The sequence below is a fragment of the Colletotrichum navitas genome, assembly GCF_030913465.1.
Source record: "Colletotrichum navitas strain CBS 125086 chromosome Unknown LY79scaffold_34, whole genome shotgun sequence".
NCBI lineage: Eukaryota > Fungi > Ascomycota > Sordariomycetes > Glomerellales > Glomerellaceae > Colletotrichum > Colletotrichum navitas.
Window position 1 is genome coordinate 82,898 of NW_026850580.1, and position 23,344 is coordinate 106,241.

The following is a 23,344-nucleotide window of genomic DNA, read 5'->3' on the forward strand; positions in this document are numbered from 1 at the left end:
AATATGGCTGCCGCTCGCTCTGCCTTCCGTCTCACCACCCGCTTCGCCGCCCCTCGCGTTGCCGTCCGCAGCCAGGCCGCTCGTCCATTCTCCATCTCTGCTCGTACCTTGAAGAGCGACGTTGTCAGCGAGAAGGAGATCCCCGTCTCCGTCTACGCTCCTGACGCGAAGGGCGCTGGTCAATCCGACCACTTCTCAATCCCCGTTCGCGAGCATGACTCTCGCCCTCCCACCGAGTCACCAATTCCTGGTCCCGAGAACGACGATGTCGTTCCTCTTACCCGCAAGACCTTCGACTCGATGCCTCCCATGATGCAAAAGCTCTCCGTCATGGGCAAGACCATTGTCATCACTGGGTACGTTTTGCTTTCTCCCCAAATCAATTGATGATAATTTCCCACTCCAATTGGCACCTTCCCCAACACGCGCTTGGATGAAACCGCTTCTATTTTCTTTCTTATTCTTTCCGGCTGACTGGGATTTCACAGTGGTGCTCGCGGTCTGGGCAACTACATGGCTCGCGCCTGTGCTGAGGCCGGTGCTAAGGCCCTTGTCATTTTCGACGCTAACCAGGAGTTGGGCGATGAGGCCGCTGCTGAGCTGCACCAGAAGACTAGTCTGCCTGTCACCTTCTTTAAGGTGGATGTACGTGACGGCGCTGCCATTAACGCTGCAGTTGACTCCGTGGTCGAGCTCTACGGTGCTCCTGATGTTCTGGTTAATTCTGCTGGTATCGCTGAGTACGTCATTTCACATAATGCAATGTGCACCCGATGCACAGCATCCCCCCCTCCCCCCTTTGTTTAGCGGGACCCACTAACACACGCCTTTAAACAGCTCCAACATCAAGGCCGAGACCTACGACCCCGCCATGTTCCGCCGTCTCATTGACATCAACCTTACTGGCTCCTTCCTCATGTCCCAGGCCGTTGGCCGTGCCATGATGAAGGCTGGCAAGCCTGGCTCCATCATCCTGGTTGCATCCATGTCTGGCAGCATCGTCAATTACCCCCAGGAGCAGTCCTGCTACAACGCCTCTAAGGCTGGTGTCATTCAATTCGGCAAGTCCCTTGCTGCTGAGTGGGCCAAGTACAACATTCGTGTCAACTGCATTTCTCCCGGCTATATGGACACTGCTCTCAACCGTGTTCCTGCCCTCGACGCCCAGAAGAAGATTTGGAAGTCCATGACTCCCCAGGACCGCCTCGGTAATGTTGACGACCTCAACGGTCTCTGCGTTTTCCTGGCTTCCGATGCCTCCAGCTTCATGACTGGCTCCAACGTCATCATCGACGGTGGTTACACTTGCCTCTAAGCTCGTGCATGAGAACGCCTTCCCTCGTAGAGCTTCGCCTTTGCTGTGGGGAGGGTGACTGTACGAGTCTGGCGAGTTATGAGCTTCCAGTCTGCATCGTCTGTGGCGCATTGTTGCCAGTTTCAATCGACGTATGCAGTTACGAATGACGAGCATCGTTGATCCGCACTCCCGGTACGTTTGCCTTGGGCAGATGTGGTACCCGTGGCATCAACACCCCCGCTCCGACAGGGTCGCGTACAACAACGCGTGACTTCGTGCCGATTTCCTAGTGTCAATATTCTTCTCAACGGTCGACTAGATAGAACATTCGGGACTATACCCTCTCCAGCGGCCCGAGGGGGGTACAGCACCTAATCAACCCTTGACTTTTTGACTCTTATCGCGTATGTATTCTCAAGCAGGCAAGGCGGTTACAGGAGTCAACACAACAAACCAACCATTTGAGAATTTGGACTTGAGTTCTTCCAGGCTTTTGGCTGTTGGTGACTTTGGGAACAAGATCCAGAGGATAAGAAGGAGAGAAGCTTGGGCTTGGACTCTGGGATTCCTGATAGATGAGAGAGAGCATACATCACAATAGATTCTGACAGAAGAGGACACGTCTTGGAGTGTTTTATGGGTCACCAACCCAATGGAATCAATGCAGTGTGACAAGTATATTTTATCAGTGTTAAAATGATTTTGAAACCATACTCTTCCGGCACAGTCCACCTTGAGATTTGTCTCTGCCCTCAAAGTTGTCTCCCTATGCCAGCTTTGTGACCAATGGTCCAAATTATGAGTATCAACGACACCGTACCGATTGTGAAGTGAGTGTTGTAAATCAAGAATAAAAGCAAAAATTTGAAGAGCTTACCCACGCACAAAAAAGCAGTCCTACAACCAAATATTTTGAGCTCTGGCGCCGTATGTGGTGACGTTGGTGGTGGTGGTGGTGGTCGTTGTTGTTGTTGTCGATCTTACTACCCCGCCTGTCAAAGCGAGCGACAAGACAACGGGTGCATCGTGAGATGATGACAGGGCGTGATGGATCCGATGGACGGGGTGGAAGGGCCATAAATCTTCGGCCCGGGCCTTCCCCCTCTTTGGTTCCGCACTCAACTGGGCCACCATTACCCACGAGGGCGGCGCGGCTAAGAAGCACCGGGGCTGACCATCGTGAACCCTGCCCAGGCCCAGGGATGGGGCTGCCGTTTCCTCGGATTCCCTTCCCTTCCCCCCCTCTTGACGGGGGCTCCACGATACGAGAGAGGGCCCAGATTTCTTACCTGGGGCTTCCCTTGACTCCACGATGTCCAATAGTAGCCATCGTGGAGACGATATCATTGGGGGGGGGGGGTTGAAATTACAAAGCTCATCCGACAACAAAAAACGGGGTCGATTACTACCCGATCCGCCTGCGTTGGTGAAGCGGACAGTAGCTAACTACGTTAACAAGCCGCCGGCAAAGATTCCGCGACTCGCAAACCTCTGCAGCTCCTCCCTTCCTGAGATACCTACACAACGGTAGCACCAAGTCTCGATTTTGAAGGAAAATTGTGCCCCCCATCAAATTTATTTTTCAGGATTGGTTCTATACTACACAATGGCAACGTTTGGTGCGAGATGACTCGTCTCTGTCAGACATGTTCCTTGCGCAACAATTGGCCTTGTTCTTCCGCAGCTTTCTCTCTTGTAAAGGTTCTCCCAGCCGAAGCACTATCAAGGCGAATGAACGCTGGAAAATGTCCACTGGTCTTAGGGTCATCGAGGAGAAATGCACCTCTGTCTGATCCGGAGAATTAAAGACAAAAACAGGAAATACACCGCCACACTGCCTGCTTATCCCACGTTTGCAAACAGTTTTGTGGTCAACCCTCCCCAACGCCTGGGTATTCGCCATCCCAAAAAGCACAAAGGTGCCATGCCCCGGTCACTCGCTGACTCCATGCCATGTTAGGCTGTAGTTCATGGCTACGAATCGGGAACATGGACCCCACGGAACAATCACTCGTCTCATACAAAGAGAGAGTTTGTTTAAGGTCACTCGTACTGCCACCATGAGCGAGCGCCCTTGCAATGCCACACCAGCTCAAGATTGTTTACAATCCAAGATTGAGGAGCAGAGATTAGGGCCTCCAAAAGGGCAGGGCTGTGCGGGTCTGTGATCTGTATTAGATGTCCCTCTCGGACTCGGCGAGCTGGATGAGTGAAAACACGTGGGGTCGCTGTGCACAAAATATGTTAACTTCGGGTGGCAAATTGTGATGCAGGTCAAACTTACCAAAACCCTGTTTTCAGTCATGACTTCGTAGAGACGGGGCAGCACAGTCCGGAATAGTCGCTCATTCCAGCCCCCAGCCTCACCACCCAATTCATGGAGTTTGAGGAGATCCTCTTGCGCAGGTGTCTTGACAACGTTGCGGGCGATGTTGCGGAGAATCAACACCGCACTGAGGGGGATGCCAGCCGCTTGAGGAGGAGCCGAAGGGTTTTGCTCGTCGGGGGCTGTGGCCGTCTCTTCGAAGTGGACCACAAGATTGTCACTAGGCTGAGGTCCAGCCTGCGCCTTCCTCTCGTTGATGGCAATGCCATTGAAGATCTGGCAGCAGTGCGTCTGAAGATGATGACCCATGAGGGCGAGCTTCATCTTTGTGGGCTTCGGGTACTTGGTGCAGTCGGCCCACCGGCATCTAATATCCTCCTCCTTATTGTCGAAGTAACCTTTTTCGTTGCGAGTTATTCCGAGGTGAACCTTGACAACATGGTTCCACATGGTCTCCTTGTTTCCAAAGAAATGGCCGCACTTCTCGTTTGGTCGACCAGACGCCGAGTCCCAAAGGCACCGAAGGAACACCTCGCCCTTGATACCCACAGGTCGGACCCGGCATCGGATGCCATGAATAATGAATTTCTGCTGCACCTCTCCAGGAACACCGCTGCCGGCCCAGACTTCAGCCTTGGAGCCCTTATAGACCGAGCAGCTGTTTCTGATAAAGTCGGCTGGTGTGATGAGGGGTTGACCAATGGCCTGGAGTGCCGATTTGAAAGCATTTTGGTATGCCTGCCATGCTGCAATCTGAGTGACGAAGGAATCCTTGTCCTCCTCAAAGAAGCACTTGACCCATTGATTGCATCGCTCAGGTTCCTCCAGCTTCAGCAGATCCTGCAATAGGTCTTCAGGCATGGCAGCAGGCTCATCGGTCGAGGGTGGTTTCATCATGGGCCTCAACAGCGTCTCCTCCTGGTATCGTCTAGCGTTATGGGAAAGGAGGCGAACCAGGTGCTGGACCAAATGCTCGCAGTTGAGGGCCTTGACTAGGTTGTCAACGTTGCTGACGACTGCTGTGTACTGGTACAGGAAATCGAGACAAGCATCTTTCAGCTCATCATCATTAAGCAGCATCAGTTCGCCGATCTTAGTCAGAACGGCTGTAGGAACCTTATCCAGACGGTTGGTAGCTTCGAGGTTCATTGAGATGCGCCCGAGCGCGCGAAGAGCCGTTAGTATGATGCCGCGGTCGTCCGATTCGTTCAGTTGCCACATGAGAACCTGGTACAAGGGGTCGCTAGAGTCGATTTCAATGTAGGGGGTTAGAGCCTCGGCAATGTCAAGCATCGCATGCTTCACTTCAACCACCCACTCGTGCTTTGGAAGACTCAGGACAATGCAAATGAGGTCCTTGATCGGCAGAAAGTCGGCCAGATGAGCAGCGTTCTCTCGTAGCTGGGACATGTTTCTCAGCGTCAAAGCCGCCTCGTTGATGAGAACCATCTGATCCGCAAGGTCCTCGGGCACAATGTGTTCATTGACCTCCTTCGGCTCGAGATTGTCGATGCGCTCAAGGATGTCTTCAGTTCCTTCATTGCCATCGAGGGTGTCGAAATTATCGGCGGCCACCTGTGATACCCAAGAGATTTTCCACTTCACATTGTAGAAAATGCTGCCAACCTCCAAGACTTTCTCGACAAGGCCTTCGCTGAGCCCGGGAAATCCTTCGAATTTAAACTTGTCATGACGTTCGTATGAGATCTTGACGAGATGGTAGAGCGCAAACTGCTGCTCTTCGAAAGTGCCTGAGCGCAAGGCGTACAAACAACGGATGTAGATGTTCGGCCCGTCGTAACCGACTAAGAGCTAGTCAGCAAATACGCATGGTCCGCTCACTAGATTTGTTCCTTACCTCCAGGATAGGGTCCACTACGACGAGGGGCCTCCATAAGAGAGCGTCTGATCTGACGGCGCCGAGCAAATTCGGACGGATTGTTACTCGGCGTATCAACAGGGCGCATCGGAAGAATATGTTGTTGCTGCTGGGGCTGCAAGGAGCGTGGGAGAAAGGATTCAACACCGATCGACGTGTTCTCGGCATCGGGCGGGTTGAAGCTGCCGCTAGGTCCACGAGGCGGGGCCCTGGGCTGATGAGGAAGAGGCACTGGAGTGTGTTGAACCTGCTGGGACGTTGCATGATGACTGCCTGGCTGGCTGACGGGAGTGGGTGTGTTGCTGTGGCTCAGCTGCTGACCGGAAGCATGGCGAGTCGGTCTAGATGGGCCCGTATCTGGCTGGAAGATGACTCTCTGAGGCGGAGCTTCGCGCAGGCCTCGCGAAGCTCGAACACTGGACGTGGGAGCAGCATCGGGTGTTGGCCGCTCTCGGGTAGGAGTGCCATCATCACCAGAAGCAGCTGCAGAGTCGCCGACTGTGCCGCTATCACGCTTGATTCCTCGGAAGTTCTCCCTAGTGCGGCTTAAGAGGCCGCCACCCTTAGCCGACACGTCCTCCAAGATGTCCTTCGGAGGCGGTTCCTTGCCATGAACAAACTTGATTTCGTAGGCAGCGAGGTTTTTGTAGTACTTCTCCTTTAATGAAAAGGCAGTCGAGGCTACGTTGGAGGAGTGAATACCGAGCTGCTCGGCCATCCGGCGCCAAGCCAGCTTTTCATCGGACACCTTGTCGTAGCCGCCATTGGCAACGATATGGTTGAACGTCTTGTAGAGGTCAAGGTAGACCGGCCCCACCTTGGGCTCGACCTCGAGAGTTGTACCTCGCTCCTGGTGGTAAGCTCTCAGCTTGGCCATAAATTCCTCGTATTCGGGGGTCCGGTTGATGGAGTGAAGCTCAACCTCAGCTTCCTTTGAGGGCGCCATGTTGGGTCGATCGGAAAGGCTGTCGAGCAGTATTTATCAGACACGTGCGATGGGTAGCAGTCGTGATGCAAAGGAAGCTAACGGATCACTTGAATGGATCCGTGTATTTGTTGAAGGCCGTGGCCTGTGAGGTTCCAGAACGCGCTAGGGAGTCAAACGAAGAGTTGCGCGATGCTGTTCCGGATTAGGCCAGTCAATCGAGGGGTGCGCTCAATGCTGATATGGAAAGTCGCAAAGTCGCAGCACCCAATGAAGGGAGGGGGTTGAATGGGCTGTTGCGCAAGCAGGTTCGAGGCCCTTTGCGATCGGTCAGTGATGCGCCGGATGACAACCAACACAACCGTGTTTTGCCTTGCACTACGCGACGTTGAAAATTCCCCTGTCACCTTCAGTCTTATCTCCACGTGATCAATCTGGCTTTATCGGGCAGTTGTGTGCCTGAGCTAACGAAGCAGACACTTGCCCGTATCTGGACGAGACCCACCTGAGCTGCATTTTCCCCAGAAGCTGCGCGAGCAGGGGTGTACAGTACCTACCTACATAAGGTAGATCGCTGCTTGGCACTTTCCGCTCTCTACCCGAAATCAACATTTGCATCTTCCTCTCAATCTTTTCTGGTTCCCGAACGACAACTTTGAAGCTCCCAACGCTCTGTACTGCTATATCTTACTCCAAGACGGCCAAGAATCTCTTCATTCAGAGCGCAGGCCATCAATGCTATGCTTACCATCCTCCTTCACTAACCCCGCACTTGAGATCTGAAGTTGTCATCAGCGGTCATGTAAGCTACGTGGTCGCAAAGCTACAGATTTTCCTTCTCAATTATATTCTTGGGACAGTTCCCGGTTCTACATCCCGCGATCTCAAGGAATTTTCGCGGGGGCCCTAGAATATGGCGCCCAAACTCCAGAGTTGGGCTTTCACGTTGAGCCAGGCTTGTGTTCGCCAGAAACTATTCGATGCATTCGAATGGGATACCATTTCAATGTTAGACAATGCTGTTATTACAATCAAACAGGAGAAACTTCTTGCAAATACTGTTGGGCCAGGGGGTCAACTAACTAAAGAGCCAAACCACGTACTCGTCGTCCCGTTGCAAGACCGCCCAGCAGTAAGTCGGCCTATACCATATACAATATTCTGGTCTTAACTAGCATTTCAGCTCAAACTAGGTCTCGGTAGTCGTGATGGCAAAGTGGCCCCTGAGTTCGTCTACGGCGTTCGATACAAGCAGGAAAGGGGGTCTATGAGTATCAGAGCGAAGTCGCACGATGTAGTTTTGAAGCCATTCCATCATCATTTACGTATGAAAGCTTACTTACTATCTACAGATGACCAGAGATTTGGTACTCCAGTTCAAGAACCGAAATGACCAGGACCAGGTGCTGCGACTCTTTCACGATCTTGCCATACGTGTCGAATCGTTGCGTGGATTTACGCGTCAAGCGGCTTCTCAACAACCATTCCGGTCATCATCAGTGACCGGTAGCTACCCATCCTCGTCCACAAACCATCCTTTCACTTCCGGAAGAAGTACTGCTCCTCTGTACCAGCACTACTCTGGGCGGTCGGGCTCGTCTCTGAATAATCACATTGTCCCGGACGAGAGAATTCCATCATCACGAGCCCGCAACGTATATGGAAATGACCATCAGCCCATGAGTTCTATAAGGCACCGCAATGAGACTTCTCTTTCCTCTCTTCCAATGGAATCCTCTCATACATATGAGAGAGCGCATACTGCATCTACAGACCACCAGGGTATGGGAACACATTTTACATACTCTCAAAACAGGCACTATGCACCAGTTCTCCAATCAACACCTACCACCCACCATAGGCGGCTCCAGAGCTTTTCCCCGCCAGTCGTCGACTTAGGTAGGGCTTTCAGTCCAGTCGCCGAGAGCCTTTTACTCGACATGATCGATCAACCAAGATCGAGGCCCAGCTCCGGTGCCGCATTTCGAGACATGCTCCCTCCTCGGCGTGAGCTGCCTTTCTTGTCAGGAAAACAGGCGGAGCCAACTGTTCAGAAACGATCACAAGAACAGTCTGAGGTTTTAGACCAGGGAAGTGGTTCGATGGAATCGAGCCAGGGGAAGGAAGCCTCGCAACAACCCACACCACAGACCATCTCTAGGCCTCGACTATCAGGTGAACAAGCTGAAAAGCCAGTGCAGAAAAGGGTACTCACAGTCAAACGAAAGAATTGCGACCTCATCAGCAAGCCGGTCACAAAGAAACAAAAGTCTGATTCAAGCAAAAAACCCGTGTCCACCTCACCGATACAATTGCCGACTATTCCTTCTGTACCTTTTAGACGGAAGGCCATAGTACGGCAAACGGACGCACCCACTATTACCACGATTAATCAAAACCCCAGTCATGCCGTTCAGAAGGTCAACGAACAACTCGGAAGTAAAGGCCTCGTCACTGCGTCTTCATCCAATACGACATATCCTACGGAGACCTTTCTGGCAAAGGGGTTTGAGGATGAGGACGCCACTGAGGCACCCGCTGAAGACTCAAGCTTAACCTTGCCGAAAGAGGCGCCAGAAGCAGAGGGTGAATTGGACTCGACTTTTGTTGTGGCAAGGCCAGAAAAGATATCGATGATAACGGATGGCAGCAATGTGCTTCCTAAGCTGACATTTGAGAAGATGGATCAGGGCACACAAACTTTGCCAGTTCCATCTGGTACTTCCGCAAAAGACGAAGATATATTCGTAGCCAAATTTCAACTTATGTGGGATATCAGAAATCTTCAACAAGCTTGCTTCCAGCGACTACTGACCGCTACTGGAACATCACAACGCATGGAGGACACCAAAGCCCTCGAGGAACTGGAGCAAAACATCATTTATCTGTGCCAGACCGCCATTGACCGGCATGGCCTAGCTATGTGCGATATGCCTTACGAGAAGCTCGTGAACGCCATCACACGCCCGTGATACTGAAAGCAGTGCGATGCGTTGAGTGGTACGTTAGCGCCGAAGGCAGTTATTTGACGTTGGAGGGTGCCATTTGATATTATGCAGCATTAACTGGGTTGCTACGATGGCATAGACATTGTGTATGCTCGAGGTGTTTAGATAAGAGACGCAGCCAGCGTTCAAGCACGCTATCGCCTGTGTTGTAGTAAGTGAACTCAACCAAAAAAAGATGGAGGTATCATCCTCATTGGTCCCTTTAATAATATGCTCCGTGGTATAAACTTCTTCAGAGTGATCAAGATCAAGAGACGGGACGGTTTGAGTCTCGTAGTAGATGAACTCGACAAAGGAGATAGAATAAGTCTATCCGTTAGCGTTCTCGGTGAAAATGTGCTCTTTGACCTGGATGGGACCAGACGGAGCAGAGTTGATAAACATCATGTTATACGGCAAGTGCTTCTCGGTGGCAGTGTATGTGCCATGAGGCGACTATGCGTCGCTACCGTCAACAGCCAGCTCATCGACAGGGCCAGTCTAGAACATGGTTTGGAACAGATTTGCGGATTCCCCAGAGACGGCAATGGGGCCGCGTCTGCAATCCCAGCTGCGAGACTTGCGGTACTTGTCCTTGTGTTCAGACAGAAGACTAGGGGGCTGATGGGCGTGGGCTAGAAGTCGATGCCGCGCTTGTTTCCGGGCTGGGAGGGTTTCATGAGCGAAGCCATGACAGACGGCGAGAAAGTGCTTTCAGCCTCGAGGTTGTTGCCGGTATGGGCAAGGTTATGATAGAGAAAGAAAAGAAAAGAATACCAGGTGCGGAAGATCAGCATTGCTTTATATACGCTGCAAACATCGACTCTTCGGAGATAGGGGTGTAGGAAGCGTTAGATGAATAGCCACAGGGCTTGCCTAGACTTTGAGGGCGTTAATGTTTAAGAATGGTTGGTCGTTGAGATGCCATTCCCGGTAAACAGTCATATTTGCTAAAGCACTGAAAGAGTCTGGGCAACCATGGTTCTGGCAATAATTGTCCGCTATGATGTTGAACTCACCGACGTTCCTGTCCCTTGATTCGCAGTCACATTAACGCAAGTCCCAGGGTGCCATGAACCGAATCTGGAGAGAAAGAAGGTATACAAGCCACATAGACTTTGACTGACATATGCGGTTATGAAACTAAGTCAGAAGGGTGCATAATCTTCCTTCCATGGAACAAACTGTAGACCAAAGTAATAAAGACAGCAGTATATGGCGCATGGTTAGGCCCTTGGTCTGGGCGACAAGTAATGTATTAGTAATTCATTGGCAAAGTCGTGCCAATCCCAAACCTATCCGTCACCAAAGATGATGCGAGGAAAACGGCACGGTCATAACAATAAAATACAAGGCAGAAAGTTTGGAAAATCACTGAGACAGACACTTGGCCAATATGGTTGAGTGTCAGATTCGACGACTATGGTCTTTTTGCGCAATGTTTTTGGCTACCTCGTCCATGTCCGTTGATGTAAAAACATTCGAAACCGTAGTCTTCAATCTTATAGTAGCATCTCATGCATGCCCCCCTGGCGCCCTCTCAGCATCACAACACCGACCCAAACCTCGCCATCGTCAACGCCCTAGACAGATCACCCCAATTCATTGATAGATCCATCCATCGAGCCTCAAACCTTACTTTCGCCCTTCGCACCCTCGCCACTTCCCTCGCTGGCCTTCTTCTCATCGGGCGAGAACGTCAAGCTTACACTGTTGACGCAATGCCGCTCATCCGTGGGTGTGTCGAAGCCTTCGCCCTTGAACACATGCCCCAGGTGGCCGCCGCAATTGGAGCAAACAATCTCCGTTCTCAACATGCCGAAGGCACGGTCCTCATGGCGCTCAACGGCGCCGGGCAGCGAGTCGAAGTAGGCTGGCCAGCCGCAGCCCGATTTGAACTTGTGCGAAGCCTTGTACAGCGGCGCGGAGCACCCGGCGCAGGCGTAGACACCCTCCTCGGGGTAGTGCTTATCGAACTTTCCGGAGCCCGCGGGCTCGGTTCCCTTCTCGCGGAGGATGCGGAATTGTTCTAGTGGCGGTGTCAGTTCCTATCCCGCTGCAAAACCTCACGGCGACCGTAAGCGGAACTACGCACCCTTGTTTAAGACAGCCCGCCACTCATCGTCGGATTTCTTGACAGAATACGACATCTTGTCCTGCTGCGAGGCGGAAGAGCCGAATAGAGCGCCAAAGAACGGGATCGAGGGCATAGAAGCGCGGAGCGGGCGTGAGGTAGCGAGGGGGGGGAGGGCCCCAGGATACTGCGCGGCGCGAACACGGGTAAGGTTGGAGAACGTGTATACGAGCGTGGAGATGAAGGGTGAGAATCGCATTTGCAATTCGTCAACCGTCTTGTCTTTTGTAAGTTTCTCACCGGTTGGTAGTCGGCGGGTTTGCTAGTTTGAACAAGTATTTTGCAATGATAAGCGAGGCAGAAAGGGGCCTGAGCTGGGAGTCGGGAGGTTTAAATAAGGGAACTGCGTTGCCGTCTCGATACCGTGCGTCTCAATCGAATGTCACAACGTTGGAGGGGTGGTGAGGTCAGTGACAAATAGGATCCCTGAAGGATATTTACAGGGCCCGTGACCACTGACGGCAAGGAAGCTCGGCGACGGCTGTTGCGTCAACGACTTTTGGTTGGTGGGGTGGCAGACAATTGAAGGCCCCTCCGCCACAGCGGCACTGCAACGCCACAGTATGGAATCATAGTGTGGAATCATAGTGTGGAATCATGCGCTGTGATTGATTCCAGACTGATTCCATACCGCGTGGTTATCCGAGGATCGGCGGACTGTTCTTTTAACATTCGGATCCCAACTGTAATGAGGTACGTATTTAACTACCTATCTGCCGTGTACACAGCGCCAGCCACATAAAATTTGTTATCCCATCATCAGGATTGGCCATTCCAAATCAGTTTCTTTCGGAGCCTATCTCAATTCAAGAATACATCGGCAGGTATATGCGAGCGTCCTAGAGTATCCGCTGGGGCTCACGACCTATCTAGGGACCAGCAATCACCCAGGACCCGCCGGAATGGCTCTGTCGACTGGAAGTCAAATACAATGTACAACTCATTTGTAGTACGCCCCCACCCTGCACCGACTCATCCGCCCCACCATTTCGTTCGAATGTCGTTCCGCTTCGCTTCCCCGAGTCACAATCGGTTGTTCCTCCCTATCCAATTAAGCTGGTAAGCTCTGGTTCTGAACAACCTCAACCCAGTAGTTGTCGGGATCCAGCAGGAAAGCAATATTCTTCATGCGACCGTCGGTAAGGCGCTTCTTCCAGTTGCAATTCAAGGCTTCGAAACGCGCGCATGCAGCCTCAATATTGTCGACCGAGACGCCTGTTTCCCGTCCATTGTTAGCTTTCACACCCTTTACCCCACCCGAATCCCCCAAACATCTGTCCATGACAGAGGTGAACTCACAAATGTGTCCAAAGCCCTGAGGCTGGTCATTGCCGTTGTGGTAGCTGAAGTTCTCGTCCTTCTCGGTACCGTGGTTCCACGTTAGCTCGAGGATACCCTCGCGCTGCGCCTGGCTCTCGCCCTCCTTGAGATCGCCGTAGGCCAGGAAGAAGAGCGTGAAATCGCTGGACTCGTTCTTGCGGATCAACGACATGCCAAGAACTTCCTGGTAGAACTTAAGCGACTTCCTGGGGTCCTTGACGCGGAGCATCGTGTGGTTCTGTTAGACCGTCAACCTTTGTTCTTTCCGCTCCTCGATGCTGAGACAACCCACCATTCGGTATGTCGTCACATCCGTCTCCTTGACGTTCTCCGTCTGCTCGATCGGCTTCTGCCCAATGATCTCGACCCAATACTGGTCCGGGTCCAGCACGAACGCGATGTGGCGCATCCTGCCGTCTGTAAGCTTCTTCTTGAAGGTGTAGCCGGCGTCCTCGAGGCGCTGGCACGCCGCTTGGATGTTGTCGACGCTGATGCAAGTGTGGCCGAAGCCTCGGTGTGGCTCCGTGTTACCGTTGTTGATCTTGTACTCGGGGTCATTCTCGGTACCGTAGTTGTGCGTCAGCTCGATAATCCCTTCACGGTCTAAGGCGTCGTTGCCCGCCGATAGAGCGTTAGGCGAGTCGTAGGCCAGAAAGTAGAGATCGAACTTGGCTTCGGGCTGCGGGATCTTCTTAATAACCTTCATGCCGAGGGTCTCGTAGAACTTGACTAGTAGCGGTCAGTAAGGGGAGTCGAGGCACGCCAGTGGCGGGGCTTCTTTTTCATCATACCCGAAGCCTTGGGGTCCTTCACTCGAATCTTTGGCACATTGTTAGCTTAAATCGGTTTCCGGAGCTGGGACGGAATACTCACCATCGAGTGGTTGAACTTGTACTTCTTGACATCTGTCGTGGTAGCCATGGTTGCAAATTGACTGATTCGTCCTAACGGGGTTGACAGGAGTAAGTGCACACGCTCTCAACATGAACATGAATAGACCCAGGTTTTTGAACCTCACCTGATGGCCTAGCTGTGAGTATTTTCTGAACTAGCTTGATTCTCTGCAGAGCTCTGGAGGTGTTCATAGAAGCAATGGGTTTGCGTGCAATAGGTCTTATGAAGAAGTTGCAGCGGGGAATGGGTTTCGGGGATTGAAGCTGGTGAGACGGAGCGCTTTTCGGACATAACATGTGCTGTGTCAGTAGTGCATGACGAAGTGTCGAGCTCCAATAATTATTACATAGCAGTCGGATCACCCCGCTACCAGTACCAACCTGCTTAGGCACTAGTGCATATGCTGCCCCTCGCCATGCCCCACTGACGTCAACCGAAGCCTATAGAAGGTCCGTGCACCTTATTGGTGCCGGTAACGAAGCCCGGCCCGGACACGGGCGCGGCAGAGGCTCTATAGGCGCGGCACGGCACGGCATGGTTATCACTACAATTTGAGTCGCAATATTCTACGGTGTGCATTTCATCAACTCCTGAGTAAGATTCAATTCAATCTATCACGCGACTGCTGTGTAGTATTTCTGGTGTCTGCGCGCCGTCTCTCCAAATTGCATGATCCAATCTGTCTTCGCAATATCCAGCACATTTCTCCCTTAGATATAATACATGGTGTCCTTCAAGTTCTCATGCACGCGTCTGCTCGTGGTCAGGCCCGATACACCACTAATGGTCGAGGCTGTGTCCGGTGCATCGAAGTGCTCAGGACGGTGCACACGGGCTCGCTCGCATACAATGTCAGCGTAGTATGCAGGCGGACAGATGCTGACAGCCTTGGTCGCTCGGCCGAACAAGTAGCACAGGTCGTGCGTCAGCTTCTCCAAATTGTTCGCAGCAGTCTCGCCGACGCCGTACTTGCCGCGGAAAATCTCGTCCAAGAGGACTGTGTAGTGTGCCGGGCGGGCGGTTCCCTTCAAGGCCGTATGCGCCGTGAGGAAGAAGTCCCAGTAGCGGGCCTGGGTGACGCCGCGGTCGACTACAGTGCCGCTGCGGATGTTGCGTGATTTGGGGTCCATGGTCTGCTCCGAAGTTGGGTAGAACCGGGTCTGGTGGCGCTTGACGGATACAATGATCGATAACTTGGGCCTGCGGCCGGCCGTGTAAAGCTTAGAGCACGCCTTGCGGATCATGGGCAGCTCGATTTCGAGAACCTGTGTAAACTGGCCCTCGGAAACGCCGTCGCGGTAAATGACGATGTACTCCGGCAGCTTATTCTGGTTGTGTTTCATCCAAAGACGCAGGCGATCCTCGAAGTGACCGGTCAGTTCATCACCAAGCATCTCTTGGCGACCGTTCTGCTCCCACGCCACTGCAGGCCACTGTCCCATATCCTTGTCGATGCTGGCCACCAACCCGACCAGACTAGGCGCAGCATTCTTGTCGTTCGGCATGTTCGTGGGATGAGTCACGTCGTATCCGACAACCATGGTCGTGCCGGCTTTGATAATGTCGATTGGGTTCTTGACAATGTGATTGACGCCTCCGTTCTTCAAGTTCCACTTGAGTCCGACATTGGCGTAAGTTTGTGGGCTGTCTTTCATGAAAGTCTTCTCTACCACGCATATCGTGTGAACACCGTACTGCGTATCTGCGAGCTTCTTGATGGTGCCGTAAAGCGCTGTGTCTTGACGTGGAAGGACGACAAGCAAGAAGTAGTTCTTGGTGTTACCTTTGAGATGTCGTTTCAAGCCGGCAAACCAGTTGTCGATGGGCACGTCGTAATTGCCGTGACGGACGTGGATCTCGCGTGGCGTGGCAGCAGTTTGTTGGTTGATTGGAATGCCGCTAGTCTCAAGGAACCGAGAGAAGTTTCCGACAATACGTCCCACGTCATCGGTTCCGACGTAAGAGCCCTTGTCATCGTCAATGATGCGCACCCAAGTCCAGGCATCGATCTTCCGTCCAGACTTCGCGACCTTCACACCGTTCATGTTCCAGGAACCTGCTCTGGCTGTAATGTCCTTGTTCTTGTAGGACACAGGAGGTGGAGTGAGCTCGCGCCCAATGACCGTTAGAAGCTTCTTGTCCACCTCCAGACCGAATCCGCTGAGCAGGTCGCTGTCAAAGCCCAGAGCGGAACAACTGTCGACCGTCAGGGACATGGCATTGGCAAAGGGAGACCGACAAGCAAAGTCGAGCATCGCCGTCGTTTCGTCGCCAGTGAGCTTTGAGCGGACGGCTTGGCCGGGCATGATGGTACATTGCTCAGCAGGGAAGAACATGGGCTTCTCGCGCGATCCAAGGTTGACGAGGGGCATGGTCCTGTCGGGAGCTTTGCCGTATTTCCACGTCCAATACTGCTCGACGGTGTAGAAGCCGGGCGGCTTATTGCCCATGACTTTGTCTTTACCCTCTGGCGCCTGCAGGTTGAACTTGACCTCTCGAGGACCGCCATGATTGAACTCGGGTTGGAAGAGCACATCTCTGCCCAGGACTGGCTGGGACACGTCGAATCTATCCGCAAGACCGAGAATGGTCTTTTTACCTGTGATCTCCTTGTTGTTGGAGTCACGGAACTTGACGAAGACTCGAGTGCGAGCCAGGAATTTGGACAAAGTGCGGAGGCGCATTCTTGCATTCTTGGCTGCGACTGGGTCGCCCTGACCGAATACGGCGACATTGAACCAACGGCAAAGTTCACTGACATTGACCGAGGTCTTGAAGACGCCGTGAGTGACGTTGACGTTCAGGAGCATCCTACCAGTGCCAAGCTTGACACTCTGGAAGTAGCCCCTAATAGCCGTGAGCGGGTCATTGTAGCCAAGCTGGGCGGTGGCTGCTCCGGGACCCCACGGGAAGAAACGGCCCTTGCCAATAGCAGTGACCTGTTCACTACTCCGTGGACCGTAGCCGAGAATGACGCCAAGAGCGTCCACAGAGGTCGCGAACCTGGGGAAATGAGCTTCGTCCGTGTCACTCTTGTCGATCATGGTCTTTAGATAGTCCTTCATGTCGTCCAAAGGAGCTTGCGTCTCGCCAACGATAGTCACCATGTACGACTCCTGGCGATCGGACCTTTCTTGCTTGAAGATGACGGCGATAGGGTTGATGGCCAACTTGAGCTTCTTGAGCGAGACGAGCTGGCTTTTGAACTCGGTGGCGACAATGGCGCCGGGCTCGAGTCTCCGAAGCTCCTCGATGGCATGTTGAAGGATGATCTTCAGCTTGCGAGCGGGAATCGTAGCAGGAGGGCCGTCGCCGCCGCCGCCGCCGCCACCCTGCGATTTCTCCTTGGCCTTGCCTTTGCCCTTTTCAATGCTGACGGGCTCCTTCTCTTTGATTTCACCCTTGCGAACCTCGAGGTTGTATCGGTAGATAATGTTGGGGTTCACAGTCAAGCGAAAGTAGTTTGCCCAAAGGAGAACCTTGTTGCCCAAGGTGCCGTAGGCGGGACGACGGGGCATAAGAGCGGCTGTGTTTGCCTCGGTAATGGTCATGCTGCTCATCTTCTTGACGAGGTCGGTGTCCTTGACCTGGTGGGACTTGATGATCCTGTTCTCGAGCTCGGTGATGCTGTTGTCAGGCTGGGGAATAGAGGGCATGTTGTGACTATCACTGTTAGCTGACCCTTTGTGTCAAGGACGTGATGGTGAACATGCCCGTAGAATGGACCTTCGCCATCGAACGGAGGAGGGCGACCGCCGCGACCACCACGATTAAAACCACCGCCGCCCCGGCCTCCGCGATCTCCCCCATAACCACCACCACCACGGCCGCCGCGGTCGCCCCGGAACCCGCCACCGCCGCCTCGATCACCACGGAAACCGCCACCGCCGCCTCGATCACCACGAAACCCACCACCACCGCCGCGGTCACCACGGAATCCTCCTCCTCGGCCGCGGCCACGGTTCTCACCATCGCCACGGCCGCGGCCACGGCCTCCACGTCCAGAGTCCGCCATAGGATGGATTCAAATTAGATAAGTAAAGGTCCGACGAAGCATAAAATTGCGACTCGGGCGAGCTTTAGAGCAGGGGTATCAAGCGATTGGGCTCTATGTAGTGGAAGTGGAAGTGGAAGGCTCAACTGAGCTGTGGCATGGAAACGCCGGTATATCTACTTGGATATCGTTTAATTCGCCGGAGGAAGGAGCGCATAAGTCGATTGTTACCAAACGCTGGATGGAAGATCAGAAGCCTGTTTGCTGGCAATGACGCGGCTGCAAACAAGCAAGTCAAGATGGGTAAAAAATGCGGGAGGCCGTTCACTGCAGCGAGTCTGTAGCTGATTGGCTAGAGATGTGCTATGCAGTAGGTACCCAAGTAGGGGCCAAGTTACCGTAGACACTCGCGAGATTGATAAAACGCTAATCGGCAAGGGGCATGGCAGCCGCTTTGACGGCCGCTGTAAGGGGTATAGTCTGCTGGCAGAAGCAGGGATCTAGATGGGCTGAATAGGTTGGATGGACTGGCTGGCTGGCTGGCAAGAAGGTAGGTGGGGTCAAGTAGTTGACCGCTTTCCAATGAAGGCTTAGCGCAGTAGATGTACGCTAGCTGAATTTAGCTAGCCTACTACCTCTTACGGTTAGCCTTCTAATTAGCGCTTTATCAATCTCGCGAGTGTCTACGGTATCATAAGTTGTTAAAGTATTTGGCGCAGTACACAACAACCCTGCCTTGACTACGCTATCTCAACACTCGGGTGGGGGGAAAAAAAAAAGGAAAAACAAGGCTGCTCTCAATGACAGTGAATGTGAGAGCGACCGTCCATTCTTTTCTTTCTTTTTTTTTTTTTTTCGCCAGAGTGCTCAGCTGTCGCTCTGATTGATGCTCTGCCGGCGTACTGTAGACACCTGGCAAAGATGGCAACATAGAAACGCCGCATGACACTCGCATGTGATTGCCGTCCATCGTCCATGGATGCGTGAGGGGAGACCGTGAGTTAGCTGCATGGACAACCCCAGCTGTTCCGGTAGGCTCCTTAGTTGGCCCATGTAATAATGATGAAATGATTGCAAGACAGTCCCCCTCTCATTGATGATTGTTCTCGCTGCGATCAGATTTGGTTTATGTGGATTGTTTTGGGTCTATAGGAAACCTTACAGTTGCGGCAAGGTCCTCCTACAGCTGCCTCTGCTGTATTCATCTAGCAGAAGCTATCAGGCTGACAGCCCTCACAACTCACCATACGATACTCATTATGTACGACGGGCCTGTGCAAAACAGTTTCTAGAGCATTACTTTCCACTTTTGAAAACACCTTCAGACTGAGGATGGGGGAGCAGCACCGGCTGTGGACGACAGAAAGTAACAGACCCTCTCTTCTCAACCACAACAAAGAGTTTCTGGCTTCTGGTCCTACCCGCCGTACTTCTCCAACCCCCTTGGATTGCTACGCCGCTTGCCCCGTTTGCTCTTGCCTTGCCTGCCTATGCCAACTGTACCCGCCTTTGCGGTGTCTGCAATCTGTTTTCCTTCTCTTCCTGCCAGAGAAGAGTGTGCATGTCAGTAAAGATTGGTATCAGTCGCTAGCCGTTTGACTCGTTTACTGCTGAGCCAGTTGCCCTAGAATCCACAATGTATGGTATGCCGTAAATCAAAACAAACGTTCTGTTGCACTTGCCAACGCCGGCAGCTCGGGTATTGATGAATATCCACTTGGGAGGAGCTTCGGCCAATGACGGCTCCAAGAAGTTTCTCATGACGGACTCTTGATATGGCCGGCCGTAGCTGCCTTCAGGATCTCGCCCTCTAAACCCTTGATGTGAACGAAATCGATACCAGCCCGCTCAAGAGCACCCCGCCCGGTGTTGTCCCTGACAAACTCTTTCGGTTCCTGAACACCAACGTAGACAGCCTTGATGAGAGGCTGTAGCTGGAGGATCCTCTTAGCACAAGGCAGATTTCCGCTGAGCCTGGTTGAACAAGGCTCCATGGTGGTGTAAAGAACCAGAGGTGTCTTGACCACCGAATTAAGCTCCTCCTCGGTCACACCGTACTTCTCGGCTAGTTTAATGAAGCAGCATTGCTCGGCATGTGTGTTGCCAGGAAGCTCCAATGTGTACCCCGTTGACACGATCGAATTGTTGGCAGGGTTGACAAGCACAGCCCCAACCCTGTAGTTCGTAGGCTTGGGTGGCGACCTCTCTGCGAGTGATAGCGCATATTGAAGATACGCTGAATGGTCGCCGGATGTTATCGACACACGCTGAATGTCATCGACCTCTGATGTCATCTTCGAGCTGTTCGAGAAGCGTGCCACGAGCGCTGCAAGTGCCTGCCTGGTATATGAGACTGGCAGGGGTTTGCTGTTCTATGCGTTGTGTTCGTGTTTCTCTTTGAATCCAAACTGGTCGATACGTTTGTAGACTTCTGGCGTACAAGCTTAAGTGGGCAAAATATGTGTTACGACGAGGTCAGCGTAGGAGGGGTAGAGAAGCCTCTGACTTAAGATCTCGTCAAAGTCTACGGAGTACTATGTAGGTATTGGTGCTGTACGCCCCGTCCCACCGATGATCCACTTTCAAGACCCCACGTGGCGCACGGCCCTTTGGGTGGGTTTGGCGCAGCAGGCACCTTCGGGCTACTCGACCACTCTAGCTGGCGCGTCTCTACCAACTTGAACGCGTCGCAGGGCTCATTCCCACTTCCCGTCTTCCATCACCTCGTTGTTGATATCAACATCGTATCCTGGAAAAATGCCATCTTCCGATGACTTGGCTGACGGCGATCCCCCTGTGATCGATCCTTATGAGATTCTCGGGCTCGAGCGTGAGGCCACGGCTGACCAAGTCAAATCAGCCTACCGGAAGGCAGCACTCAGAAACCACCCAGGTAAGCTATCAAGGTGTGCTCGCATCTTGCGTCGTAGCTGACGTTTCTCCTCTTCCAGACAAGGTCTCAGACGACCAAAGAGATGAGGCCAAGGAAAAGTTCCAGTCCATTGCCTTCGCATACGCCATCCTCTCTGACCCGGCAAGACGCAAGCGCTACGATACCACCGGCTCAACTTCCGAGTCGATTGTCGACTCTGAAGGCTTCAACTGGTCCGACTACTACCGCGAGCAGTTCCGCGATGCGATATCTGCAGATGCAATCGAGAAATTCGCAAAAAAATACAAAGGCTCCGACGAAGAGAAGGACGATGTCCTGCTTGCCTATGAAGAGCACAAGGGTGACATGGACAAGATCTACGAGTCAGTAATGTTGAGCGACGTCCTCGAGGACGACGAGCGCTTCCGTAAGATCATTGACGATGCCATTGCCAACGAAGACGTCCCACGCTTCAAGCGATACACAATGGAGAGCAGACTGTCCAAAGCGGCCCGTGTCACAGCAGCAAAGGGCGAGGCGCAGGAGGCCGAGGAGTACGCCAAGGAACTAGGCGTACATGACAAACTTTTTGGCGACAAGAAGACCAAGGGAAAGAAGAAAGCCAAGGACACCGGCGAAGATGACCTGGCGGCGCTCATCAAGAGTAATCAGCAGAAGCGTGCTGGGTTCCTGGATGATCTCGCCGCCAAATACGGAGCCACCAGTCAGCCGAGGAAGGGGAAGAAGAGAGCTGTCGAGGAAGAAGAGCCGTCAGAAGAAGCCTTCCAGGCAGCGGCTGCGCGATTGAAGAAGGCCAAGCCGGAGGAGAGTAAACCCGCGAAGGCAGGTCGAAGATCGAAGCGGTAGAATTGGCATTGTTGGTTTGGCGTCTTGGGAACTGGGTCACATTAGGCAAGGGGTCACGGGAAAGGCTGGATTCGACCCAATAGTATGACGGAGTTGAAGTGAATTGACTATCAAGAATGGCCGCGCTTTTCGGCCTTTTTTCTTTTTACCCTTTTTTCTTCTTTTTTCGCCTTTCTCCCTTAAACCGAATCTAGGCGCAGGTGGTTCAGGTACCTGTAATGCTGCCTAGCGCCACAATGCGGGGCGCCACCTAGCGTTGTGTTGGAGGATGTACACGTCCCCAGGTCAACCATTTACCAGTAAACTCCCCAGTGCCACCCTACGTCGCCGCGACGCGTTCCCGAGTCTCATGACGAGCCACCCGTAATCCGTAGCAACTCATTATCGAGGTCATGGTTAGATCCGGATAGATAGGGCGCATCTGACCCAGGCGGACCATGCCATGACGAACGACCGATCTGCAGGCCTCTATCCGCGATACTGCCTTCACCTCTCCCCAACCTTTAACACATGGTGCCTCCTGTACGCATCCGACATCCACGCCCTGGAATCCGTGCCCGAATATGAAGGTAAGCCGCAGCGAAAGTTGGCACGGCATTGCGAGCTCATGCTGACAGGCCTTTGGTCTTGCAGTCCAGAATTTCTATTTTCACAAGAACCTACCTATCAAATGGGCGCGCATCGTCGGCATTGTAGTTGCCATCGATGACTTCTCGGGCCGGCGCATCTACACGGTTGACGACAGCAGCGGGGCCTGCATTGAATGCGTCGTCGCGCTGAAAACGCCGCCGCCGTCGGACGCGAGTGCTCCGAAACCCGACACGAGAGGATGGCTCAGCAGCAACAGGCCGCAGCCGCAGCCGCCCGCGGATTGCGTGGACGTAGACGTGGGCAGCGTCGTCGACGTCAAGGGGGGGCTCGCGACCTTCCGCGAGGAGATGCAGATTAAAGTCGAAAAGGTCAGGATCCTCAAGTCCACGGAGCAGGAGGTGGCGCTATGGGAACGCCGTACACGGTTCCGGAACGAGGTGCTTCTACAGCCGTGGGTGCTCAGCCAGAAGCAAATGCAGAAGTGCAAGAAGGAAGAGATGGGGGGTACCACGGGTGACGATAGCGAGGAGAAAAGGCGCAAGAAGGAGGAGAGGCGCGCGGAGAGGAAGAAAGTGGAAGAGGAGATGCGGCAAAAGGCCGATGCCGTGGCGGCGGCCGCGAAAGAAGACCAATACCGCGCCTACAAGCTGAGAAAGGAATCGCAAAGACTGCCGAAGCCTTTGCTGGCTTCTGCAGCTACGGGTCCGACCGTAGAAGAGGATAGATACCGTATCCATAAGTTGAGGAGGTCCGGGGCCAGGAGCTTCGATAGAAGAACAGGTGCACCCGGCGGTCTCTTGCGGCAGGTCCTCGATGACAGCATCAGGGAAAAGGTCGACGCCTTGGGACGTTGACAGCTGATGCGGACGGTATAGGCGTTCTAGAGGTGGCTTTTGTATTTGATACCTGAGGGTGATTCTGAGATACGTTTCAAACAATGGTTGTGCTCCAGCCGGTAATTTCGAAAGCTTCATTCGGCCCTGTGGCATCTTTTGCTCTCTCACACAAACACACTTCATCTTGATTGTTATCATCATATTCTTGTTATCAAGCCAAATCTTATTTGCCGAGAAACACGCCAAGAGTCTGACTGACAGGTGACAAACTGGCAAGACCTCGTTGCATCAAAATGACTGCCTGCATATCAGTATAGTGGTATCGTCGCTGATCAAATACCGGTAGAGAACCTCTGCAGGCCTTTCGAACATGACTTGAAGTTGCAAATACCACCCCTATATCCGTACAGCTGAGCTGGACA

General features: G+C 53.0%; 11 protein-coding genes across 11 annotated transcripts; 5 read left to right on the plus strand and 6 right to left on the minus strand.

Moving 5' to 3' along the window:
- Window positions 1-3: 3 nt before the first annotated feature.
- LY79DRAFT_580208 (short chain dehydrogenase) lies at window positions 4-1,315 on the plus strand (the record flags this gene model as incomplete). The annotated part of the gene is made up of 3 exons (XM_060560087.1): window positions 4-356; window positions 489-740; window positions 838-1,315. 3 exons carry the CDS (start codon window positions 4-6, stop codon window positions 1,313-1,315), a joined length of 1,083 nt encoding a protein of 360 aa, XP_060413528.1.
- Window positions 1,316-2,008: 693 nt separating this feature from the next.
- Window positions 2,009-2,657, minus strand: LY79DRAFT_555609 (uncharacterized protein). The gene has a single exon (XM_060557940.1). The coding sequence runs from the start codon at window positions 2,642-2,644 to the stop codon at window positions 2,195-2,197; it is 450 nt and encodes a 149-aa protein (XP_060413529.1). The 5' UTR covers window positions 2,645-2,657; the 3' UTR covers window positions 2,009-2,194.
- An 814-nt stretch (window positions 2,658-3,471) lies between these two features.
- LY79DRAFT_670187 (arid/bright DNA binding domain-containing protein) lies at window positions 3,472-6,448 on the minus strand (the record flags this gene model as incomplete). Its single annotated transcript, XM_060563750.1, has 3 exons — window positions 3,472-3,525; window positions 3,582-5,428; window positions 5,482-6,448. 3 exons carry the CDS (start codon window positions 6,446-6,448, stop codon window positions 3,472-3,474), a joined length of 2,868 nt encoding a protein of 955 aa, XP_060413530.1.
- A 959-nt stretch (window positions 6,449-7,407) lies between these two features.
- Window positions 7,408-9,416, plus strand: LY79DRAFT_227309 (uncharacterized protein). The gene is made up of 2 exons (XM_060551646.1): window positions 7,408-7,559; window positions 7,611-9,416. Exon 2 carries the CDS (start codon window positions 7,780-7,782, stop codon window positions 9,397-9,399), a length of 1,620 nt encoding a protein of 539 aa, XP_060413531.1. The 5' UTR covers window positions 7,408-7,559; window positions 7,611-7,779; the 3' UTR covers window positions 9,400-9,416.
- A 1,218-nt stretch (window positions 9,417-10,634) lies between these two features.
- LY79DRAFT_555615 (SelR domain-containing protein) lies at window positions 10,635-12,193 on the minus strand. Its single transcript, XM_060557941.1, has 2 exons — window positions 11,510-12,193; window positions 10,635-11,443 (listed from the first exon to the last, which is right to left on the minus strand). Exons 1-2 carry the CDS (start codon window positions 11,745-11,747, stop codon window positions 11,043-11,045), a joined length of 639 nt encoding a protein of 212 aa, XP_060413532.1. The 5' UTR covers window positions 11,748-12,193; the 3' UTR covers window positions 10,635-11,042.
- LY79DRAFT_555619 (lactoylglutathione lyase) lies at window positions 12,191-14,071 on the minus strand. Its single transcript, XM_060557942.1, has 5 exons — window positions 13,742-14,071; window positions 13,660-13,687; window positions 13,161-13,597; window positions 12,848-13,106; window positions 12,191-12,763 (listed from the first exon to the last, which is right to left on the minus strand). The coding sequence occupies exons 1-5, from the start codon at window positions 13,787-13,789 to the stop codon at window positions 12,600-12,602; spliced, it is 936 nt and encodes a 311-aa protein (XP_060413533.1). The 5' UTR covers window positions 13,790-14,071; the 3' UTR covers window positions 12,191-12,599.
- Window positions 14,072-14,319: 248 nt separating this feature from the next.
- LY79DRAFT_555621 (piwi domain-containing protein) lies at window positions 14,320-17,693 on the minus strand. The gene is made up of 2 exons (XM_060557943.1): window positions 17,476-17,693; window positions 14,320-17,425 (listed from the first exon to the last, which is right to left on the minus strand). The coding sequence occupies exon 2, from the start codon at window positions 17,416-17,418 to the stop codon at window positions 14,473-14,475; it is 2,946 nt and encodes a 981-aa protein (XP_060413534.1). The 5' UTR covers window positions 17,419-17,425; window positions 17,476-17,693; the 3' UTR covers window positions 14,320-14,472.
- On the plus strand, window positions 17,472-17,795 carry LY79DRAFT_670191 (uncharacterized protein; the record flags this gene model as incomplete). Its single annotated transcript, XM_060563751.1, has 1 exon — window positions 17,472-17,795. One exon carries the CDS (start codon window positions 17,472-17,474, stop codon window positions 17,793-17,795), a length of 324 nt encoding a protein of 107 aa, XP_060413535.1.
- Window positions 17,796-19,513: 1,718 nt separating this feature from the next.
- LY79DRAFT_580214 (cytidine deaminase-like protein) lies at window positions 19,514-20,050 on the minus strand (the record flags this gene model as incomplete). Its single annotated transcript, XM_060560088.1, has 1 exon — window positions 19,514-20,050. One exon carries the CDS (start codon window positions 20,048-20,050, stop codon window positions 19,514-19,516), a length of 537 nt encoding a protein of 178 aa, XP_060413536.1.
- A 224-nt stretch (window positions 20,051-20,274) lies between these two features.
- Window positions 20,275-21,642, plus strand: LY79DRAFT_555624 (DnaJ domain-containing protein). Its single transcript, XM_060557944.1, has 2 exons — window positions 20,275-20,649; window positions 20,708-21,642. The coding sequence occupies exons 1-2, from the start codon at window positions 20,514-20,516 to the stop codon at window positions 21,493-21,495; spliced, it is 924 nt and encodes a 307-aa protein (XP_060413537.1). The 5' UTR covers window positions 20,275-20,513; the 3' UTR covers window positions 21,496-21,642.
- Window positions 21,643-21,645: 3 nt separating this feature from the next.
- LY79DRAFT_633153 (OB-fold nucleic acid binding domain-containing protein) lies at window positions 21,646-23,284 on the plus strand. The gene is made up of 2 exons (XM_060562209.1): window positions 21,646-22,064; window positions 22,129-23,284. Exons 1-2 carry the CDS (start codon window positions 21,938-21,940, stop codon window positions 22,938-22,940), a joined length of 939 nt encoding a protein of 312 aa, XP_060413538.1. The 5' UTR covers window positions 21,646-21,937; the 3' UTR covers window positions 22,941-23,284.
- Window positions 23,285-23,344: the final 60 nt, after the last annotated feature.